Below are 9697 nucleotides of genomic sequence, written 5' to 3'. Positions count from 1 at the left end.
CCTAGCCAAAGCCTGACAAAAAGCCTGGACGTCTGGAACTTCTGCCAGACGCTTGTGCAAAAGAATAGACAGAGCAGAAATCTGTCCCTTCAACGAACTAGCAGATAAGCCCTTTTCCAAACCCTCTTGTAGAAAGGACAATATCCTAGGAATCCTAACCTTACTCCATGAGTAACTCTTGGATTCGCACCAATATAAGTATTTACGCCATATCTTATGATAGATTTATCTGGTAACAGGCTTCCGAGCCTGTATTAAAGTATCAATAACTGACTCTGAGAAGCCACGCTTGGATAGGATCAAGCGTTCAATCTCCATGCAGTCAGCCTCAGAGAAATTAGATTTGGATGGTTGAAAGGACCTTGTATTAGAAGGTCCTGCCTCAGAGGTAGAGACCATGGTGGACAGGACGACATGCCCACTAGGTCTGCATACCAGGTCCTGCGTGGCCACGCAGGCGCTATCAGAATCACCGATGCTCTCTCCTGTTTGATCTTGGCAATCAGTCGAGGAAGCAGAGGAAATGGTGGAAACACATAAGCCATGTTGAAGACCCAAGGGGCTGCTAGAGCATCTATCAGCGCCGCTCCCGGGTCTCTGGACCTGGATCCGTAACGAGGAAGCTTGGCGTTCTGGCGAGACGCCATGAGATCCAGTTCTGGTTTGCCCCAACGACGAATCAGTTGAGCGAACACCTCCGGATGAAGTTCCCACTCCCCCGGATGAAAGGTCTGGCGACTTAGAAAGTCCGCCTCCCAGTTCTCCACACCTGGGATGTGGATCGCTGACAAGTGGCAAGAGTGAAACTCTGCCCAGCGAATTATCTTTGAGACTTCTAACATCGCTAGGGAACTCCTGGTTCCCCCTTGATGGTTGATGTAAGCCACAGTCGTGATGTTGTCCGACTGAAATCTGATGAACCTCAGTGTTGCTAACTGAGGCCAAGCTAGAAGAGCCTTGAATATTGCTCTTAATTCCAGAATATTTATTGGGAGGAGTTTCTCCTCCTGAGTCCACGATCCCTGAGCCTTCAGGGAGTTCCAGACTGCGCCCCAACCTAGAAAGCTGGCATCTGTTATAATCGTCCACTCTGGCCTGCGAAAGGTCATGCCCTTGGACAGATGGACCAGAGAAAGCCACCAGAGAAGAGAATCTCTGGTTTCTTGATCCAGATTTAGTAGAGGGGACAAATCTGAGTAATCCCCATTCCACTGACCTAGCATGCATAATTGCAGCGGTCTGAGATGCAGGCGCGCAAATGGCACTATGTCCATTGCCGCTACCATTAAGCCGATTACTTCCATTAACTGAGCCACTGACGGGCGTGGAATGGAATGAAGGACACGGCAAGCATTTAGAAGCTTTGACAACCTGGACTCCGTCAGGTAAATTTTCATCTCTACCGAATCTATAAGAGTCCCTAGGAAGGAGACTCTTGTGAGTGGTGATAGAGAACTCTTTTCCACGTTCACCTTCCACCCATGCGACCTCAGAAATGCCAGAACTATCTCTGTATGAGACTTGGCAATTTGAAAGCTTGATGCCTGTATCAGGATGTCGTCTAGATACGGAGCCACCGCTATGCCTCGTGGTCATAGAACCGCCAGAAGTGAGCCCAGAACCTTTGTAAAGATTCTCGGGGCCGTAGATAACCCGAAGGAAAGAGCTACAAACTGGTAATGCCTGTCTAGGAAGGCAAATCTTAGGTACCGATAATGATCTTTGTGAATCGGTATGTGAAGGTAGGCATCCTTTAAGTCCACTCTCTTGGATCATGGGTAGGATGGTTCGAATAGTTTCCATTTTGAATGATGGAACTCTTAGGAATTTGTTTAAGATCTTTAGGTCCAAGATTGGTCTGAAGGTTCCCTCTTTCTTGGGAACCACGAACAGATTTGAGTAAAAACCTTGCCCTTGTTCCGTCCGCGGAACTGGGTGGATCACCCCCATTATAAGGAGGTCTTGTACACAGCGTAGAAATGCCTCTTTCTTTATTTGGTTTGCTGATAACCTTGAAAGATGAAATCTCCCTTGTGGAGGAGAAGCTTTGAAGTCCAGAAGATATCCCTGGGATATGATCTCCAACGCCCAGGGATCCTGGACATCTCTTGCCCACGCCTGGGCGAAGAGAGATAGTCTGCCCCCCACTAGATCCGTTTCCGGATAGGGGGCAATCCCTTCATGCTGTCTTAGGGGCAGTAGTAGGTTTTCTGGCCTGCTTGCCCTTGTTCCAGGACTGATTATTTTTCCAGGCCTGTCTGTAACTAGCAACAGTTCCTTCCTGTTTTGGAGCGGAGGAAGTTGATGCTGCTCCTGCCTTGAAGTTTCGAAAGGCACGAAAATTAGACTGTTTGGCCTTTGATTTGGCCCTGTCCTGAGGAAGGGTATGACCCTTACCTCCAGTAATGTCAGCGATAATTTCTTTCAAGCCGGGCCCGAATAAGGTTTGCCCCTTGAAAGGAATATTATGCAATTTAGATTTAGAAGTCACGTCAGCTGACCAGGATTTAAGCCATAGCGCTCTGCGCGCCTGGATGGCGAATCCGGAGTTCTTAGCCGTTAGTTTAGTTAAATGTACAATGGCATCAGAAACAAATGCATTAGCTAGCTTAAGTGCTTTAAGTTTGTCCATGATTTCATCCAATGGAGCTGAGTGAATGGCCAGAGACTCAAACCAGAATGCCGCAGCAGCAGTGACAGGCGCAATGCATGCAAGGGGATGTAAGATAAAACCTTGTTGAACAAACATTTTCTTAAGGTAACCTTCTAATTTTTTATCCATTGGATCCGAAAAAGCACAACTATCCTCCACCGGGATAGTGGTACGCTTAGCTAAAGTAGAAATTGCTCCCTCCACCTTGGGGACCGTGTGCCATAAGTCCCGTGTAGTGGCGTCTATTGGAAACATTTTCCTAAATATAGGAGGTGGGGAAAAGGGCACACCAGGTCTATCCCACCCCTTGCTAATAATTTCTGTAAGGCTTTTAGGTATAGGAAAAATGTCAGTACACACCGGCACCGCATAGTATCTATCCAGCCTACATAATTTCTCTGGAATTGCAACTGTATTACAGTCATTCAGAGCTGCTAAAACCTCCCCTAGCAATACACGAAGGTTCTCAAGCTTAAATTTAAAATTAGAAATCTCTGAATCCGGTTTCCCTGGATCAGATCCGTCACCCACAGAATGAAGCTCTCCGTCCTCATGTTCTGCAAACTGTGACGCAGTATCAGACATGGCTCTCACAGCACCAGCGCGCTCTGTCCTTATCCCAGAGCTATCGCGCTTGCCTCTTAATTCTGGCAATTTAGATAATACTTCTGTCAGGGTATTATTCATAATAGTGGCCATGTCTTGTAAAGTGATTTGTATGGGCATCCCTGATGTACTTGGCGCCACAATATCACGCGCCTCCTGAGCGGGAGGCGAAGGTACTGACACGTGAGGAGAGTTAGTCGGCATAACTTCCCCCTCGTCGTCTGGTGATAATTCTTTTATAGATAAAGACTGACCTTTATTATTTAAAGTGAAATCAATACTATTTCTATGGGGCTCCACACTGTCCTTCAAACATAATGAACAAACAGATTCATCTGTGTCAGACATGTTTAAACAGACTAGCAATGAGACTAGCAAGCTTGGAGAACACTTTGAAATAAATTTACAAGCACTAAATAAAACGTTACTGCGCCTTTAAGAAGCACAAAAAATTGTCACAGTTGAAATAACAAAGAACCAAATCAGTTATAGCAACCAAATTTTCACAGTAAATGTATTAAGTTAGCAGAGCATTGCACCCACTTGCAAATGGATGATTAACCCCTTAATACCCAAAACGGATAATAATATAGAAAAAAAAACGTTTTTTAACACAGTCAAACACACTGTCACAGGTCTGCTGTGACTGATTACCTCCCTCAAAATGACTTTTGAAGTCCCCTGACGTCCTGTGTCATGCAGGAAGAAAACAGGAAGACAGAGACTGAATTTTTACTGCGCAAAAAAAGCGCTAAAATAGGCCCCTCCCACTCATATTACAACAGTGGGAAACCTCAGTTAACTGTTTCTATGCAAAAATATAAGTCAGCCATGTGGAAAATTCATGCCCCAATAAATTTTATCACCAAAGTACCTCACAAAAACAATTAAACATGCCAGCAACCGTTTTAAACATCTTTTTCTTTTATTTTTTAAAGAGTATGTATCTCTATGATAAGCCTGATACCAGTCCTTCTACTGTATTTAAGACTTATTACATTACTTCAGTATTAGCAGAATTTTCTTAGTCAAATTCCATTCCTAGAAAATTACTTTACTGTATATACATTAATCAGCCTGATACCAGTCACTTCCACTGCATTTAAGGCTGTACTTACATAACATCGGTATCAGCAGTATTTTCTTAGTCAATTCCATTCCTTAGAAAAATATTTTACTGCACATACCTTATTTGCAGGGGACCCCGCACGCTATTCCCTTTCTGAAGTTACCCCACTCCTCAGAATGTGCGAGAACAGCCAGTGGATCTTAGTTACTTCTGCTAAGATCATAGAAAATACAGGCAGATTCTTCTTCCAAATACTGCCTGAGGAAAAAAAAACAGCACACTCCGGTGCCATTTAAAAATAACAAACTTTTGATTGAAGAAATAATTAAGTATAAAACACCACTCTCCTCTCGCGACCTCCATCTATGTTGAGAGTTGCAAGAGAATGACTGGATATGACATGTGAGGGGAGGAGCTATATAGCAGCTCTGATTTGGGTGATCCTCTTGCAACTTCCTGTTGGGAAGGGAATATATCCCATAAGTAATGGATGATCCGTGGACTGAATACACTTAACAAGAGAAATATATATATATATATATATATATATATATATATATATATATATATATATATATATATATATATATACACATACACACACACACACATTTATATATATATTCACACACACACATATATATACACATATTCACACACACACACACATATATATATATATATATATATATATATATATATATATATATATATACATATACACACACACACACACACACACACACACATTATATATATACATATACATACACACACACATATATATATATATATACACATACATACTATACATACACACACACATTATATATATATATATATATATATATATATATATATATACACACACACACATATATATATACACACACACATTATATATATATATACACACACATATACACATATATATATATATATATATATATATATATATATATATATATATACATATACATACACACACACACACACATATATACATACGTACACACATACACACACAGTCTCCATAGACTGAAAAGTAAAAGGCACTTTTCAGTGCTGTTTATTTTCTAACACCCCACACCCGCCAACTTTAGCCCCCAAAAACTAAAAAAAATATGATACAAATGTGCAAAAATGTAAAGCTCCTCCCCTGTATCATGCATGCAAACCTGAAGTGCATGATACAACTGTCAAAAAGCCCATTCTTTCACAGGGTGTGAATACCTAAGCTTCATGATGTCAGAGCCCAGTAGAGAGAGGCAGAGTTTAGGCATATTGCAAACTTGAGAATAGCTCTGATAAGAACTGCAGGTGCAGGCAAAAAACCAAAACCATGGTGAGTGGTAACCAATCTGTTAAAAGCTCTGGCCAGCGGTTTAATGTCCCTTTAAGTCCTACCTAGAGATCTGCAATTAACCAACAAAACACATCAGTTTCCAGCGGAGTAGAATAAAACAAAGCTACTTAGGACACATTTGACCATTTTTTTTTTTTAAATGGAGCTTTTTGATTATAAACAGAACTACAAAATGTTTCATCTGGAAACAGAGTAAATGATAGGTGATTAAAGAAACAAGTCTGTCAAAAGAACTGAAATAAGGGGGCAGTCTGCTGAGGCTTAGATACAAGGTAAAACGTATATAATTATAACTGTGTTGGTTATGCAAAACTGGGGAATGGGTAATTAAGGGATTGTCTATCTTTTAAAACAACAAAAATTATGGTGTTGACTGTCCCTTTAATGATTCAGATAGAGCATGCAATTGTAAGCAACTTTTTAATTTACTCCTATCAATTTTTCTTCATTCTCTTGCTATCTTTATCTAAAAAACAGGAATTTAAAACTTAGGAGCCAGCACATTTTAGGTTTAGCACCATGGATAGAACTTGCTTATTGGTAGATACATTTAGCAAACCAATAAGCAAGCATAACCCAGGTTCTCAACCAAAAACAGGCTGTCTCTTAAGTTTTACATTCCTGCTTTTTAAATAAAGACAGCAAGAGAACGAAGAAAAATTCATAATAGGAGTAAATTAGAAACATGCTTAAAATTGCATGCTCTGTCAGAATCATTAAAGGAAAAAATTTGGATTTAGTGTCCCTTTAAAACTAGCCAAGATGTAGACTGAGCTTTAATGTGGCCAGTGTTCATTAGTGAGTGCTACTAGCAGTCCAGAAACAGATGGTAAAACTAAATAAATACGGTCAGTTGGTAACTTTCATTAAAAAGAGTGAATGATTATGGGCAATCATATCCCTTCTAACCCTATCCATAAAGGGAAGGAAATGCAAAGACGTGGATTATTAAAATATACTTACCATTTTCTTGTCCATTTTTGCTTTGATGTCTCTTGCCAATGTGAAAAATGCCTGAGAAAAAATTTAGATATTTGATTTCAAACAGGACTAGGTGCCAAATTGACTTTTTAATTTAGTGCGGCAGTCACAGTGAATTCGCTATATAGACTAAGTACACTATTTCATACACAAAGAAAAGCCCACACTACACATGAATTAAATTTATTGGTAGATACCTGTTATAAAAAGGTAACAACACTGCTTTAAAAATTATAGGTTCACACTAATACATCATTTTGTAAAAACATTAAAATGCCAACTTTTATACGCTTTATTCTGTTATCACGTGTCTGAATTTTTATTTATTTTTTAAATGGAAACTCATTTTAGTAAGATCTGTGACATGAGCCTTATATCATGCTATAACGCTAGTCTACACTCTACAGCATAAATAATAAAGTAATTTATAAAAAGAACAGTGGTCAGATTACAGTTAACTCTCCTTGCATTCCTGTTGTAATACATCCATCAGTGTCCAGTTAAAGGGATATGAAACCCAATTTTTCTCTCTCTCATGATTCAGAGATAGAGTGTGCAATTTACTCCTATCATCAATTTATCTTCGGTCTCTTTGTATCTTTATTTGAAAAGCAGGAATGTAAACATAGGAGCCGGCCCATTTTTGGCTCAGCACCCTTGGTAGCGCTTGGTGATTGGTGGCCACATTTAGAACAAAGAAAAATTGATAATAGGAGCAAGTTAGAAAGTTGCTTAAAATTGCATGCTCTATCTGAATCATGAAAGAAAAAAAAATGTGGGTTTTATATCCCTTTAATGCAGTTCATGATTCTGCAATTCTTCTATTATACAATTCTTAATGGGACATATAACCCAACATTTTTCTTTAATGGTTCAGACACAGCATGCAATTTCAAACAACATTTCCAATTTATTTCAAATAGCAAATTTACTTAATTCCTTTGCTATTCTTTGTTGAAGGAGCAACATTGCTTACAGGAAGCTAGCTGAACACACTGGGTGAACCAATGACACACTGGGTGAACCATATGTGCAGCCACCAATCGGCAGCTAGCTCCCAGTGCATTGCTGCTCCTTAGCTTATCCAGGTATTATTTTCAACAAACTACACCAAAAGAACAAAGCAAATTAGGTAAGACACGTAAATTGGAAAGTTGTTTAAAAACAGAATTTATGCTTACCTGATAAATTACTTTCTCCAACGGTGTGTCCGGTCCACGGCGTCATCCTTACTTGTGGGATATTCTCTTCCCCAACAGGAAATGGCAAAGAGTCCCAGCAAAGCTGGTCACATGATCCCTCCTAGGCTCCGCCCACCCCAGTCATTCGACCGACGGACAGGAGGAAATATATAAAGGAGAAACCATATGATACCGTGGCGACTGTAGTTAGAGAAAATAATTCATCAGACCTGATTAAAAAACCAGGGCGGGCCGTGGACCGGACACACCGTTGGAGAAAGTAATTTATCAGGTAAGCATAAATTCTGTTTTCTCCAACATTGGTGTGTCCGGTCCACGGCGTCATCCTTACTTGTGGGAACCAATACCAAAGCTTTAGGACACGGATGAAGGGAGGGAGCAAATCAGGTCACCTAAATGGAAGGCACCACGGCTTGCAAAACCTTTCTCCCAAAAATAGCCTCCGAAGAAGTAAAAGTATCAAATTTGTAAAATTTGGCAAAAGTGTGCAGTGAAGACCAAGTCGCTGCCTTACATATCTGGTCAACAGAAGCCTCGTTCTTGAAGGCCCATGTGGAAGCCACAGCCCTAGTGGAGTGAGCTGTGATTCTTTCAGGAGGCTGCCGTCCGGCAGTCTCATAAGCCAATCGGATAATGCTTTTAAGCCAAAAGGAAAGAGAGGTAGAAGTCGCTTTTTGACCTCTCCTTTTACCAGAATAAACAACAAACAAGGAAGATGTTTGTCTGAAATCTTTAGTAGCCTCTAAATAGAATTTTAGAGCACGGACTACGTCCAAATTGTGTAACAAACGTTCCTTCTTTGAAACTGGATTCGGACACAAAGAAGGTACAACTATCTCCTCGTTAATATTTTTGCTGGAAACAACTTTCGGAAGAAAACCAGGCTTAGTACGCAAAACCACCTTATCTGCATGGAACACCAGATAGGGCGGAGAACACTGCAGAGCAGATAACTCTGAAACTCTTCTAGCAGAAGAAATTGCAACCAAAAACAAAACTTTCCAAGATAATAACTTAATATCTACGGAATGTAAGGGTTCAAACGGAACCCCTTGAAGAACTGAAAGAACTAGATTTAGACTCCAGGGAGGAGTCAAAGGTCTGTAAACAGGCTTGATCCTAACCAGAGCCTGAACAAATGCTTGAACATCTGGCACGGCTGCCAGTCTTTTGTGAAGTAAAACAGATAAAGCAGAGATTTGTCCCTTCAGAGAACTTGCAGATAATCCTTTCTCCAAACCTTCTTGTAGAAAGGATAGAATCTTAGGAATTTTTATCTTGTTCCATGGGAATCCTTTAGATTCACACCAACAGATATATTTTTTCCATATTTTATGGTAAATTTTTCTAGTTACAGGCTTTCTAGCCTGAATCAGAGTATCTATTACAGAATCTGAAAACCCACGCTTTGATAAAATCAAGCGTTCAATCTCCAAGCCGTCAGTTGGAGGGAAACCAGATTCGGATGTTCGAATGGACCCTGAACAAGAAGGTCCTGTCTCAAAGGTAGCTTCCATGGTGGAGCCGATGACATATTCACCAGGTCTGCATACCAAGTCCTGCGTGGCCACGCAGGAGCTATCAAGATCACCGAGGCCCTCTCCTGATTGATCCTGGCTACCAGCCTGGGGATGAGAGGAAACGGTGGGAATACATAAGCTAGGTTGAAGGTCCAAGGTGCTACTAGTGCATCTACTAGAGTCGCCTTGGGATCCCTGGATCTGGACCCGTAGCAAGGAACCTTGAAGTTCTGACGAGACGCCATCAGATCCATGTCTGGAATGCCCCATAATTGAGTTATTTGGGCAAAGATTTCCGGA

General features: G+C 40.7%; 1 protein-coding gene across 1 annotated transcript in view; it reads right to left on the bottom strand.

The window, feature by feature from the left end:
• RAB8A (RAB8A, member RAS oncogene family) overlaps positions 1–9697 on the bottom strand; it is a 173888-nt gene that overhangs the window by 34723 nt on the left and 129468 nt on the right. Inside the window, exon 7 of the mRNA XM_053702980.1 lies at positions 6658–6708. Coding sequence (XP_053558955.1) covers positions 6658–6708 — 51 coding nt within the window. The remainder of the gene's footprint in view (positions 1–6657; positions 6709–9697) is intronic.

Source organism: Bombina bombina, chromosome 2, assembly GCF_027579735.1.
Source record: "Bombina bombina isolate aBomBom1 chromosome 2, aBomBom1.pri, whole genome shotgun sequence".
NCBI lineage: Eukaryota > Metazoa > Chordata > Amphibia > Anura > Bombinatoridae > Bombina > Bombina bombina.
The sequence above is the reverse complement of the archived record's forward strand: the minus strand, read 5'-3'. Positions and strand labels throughout refer to the sequence as shown.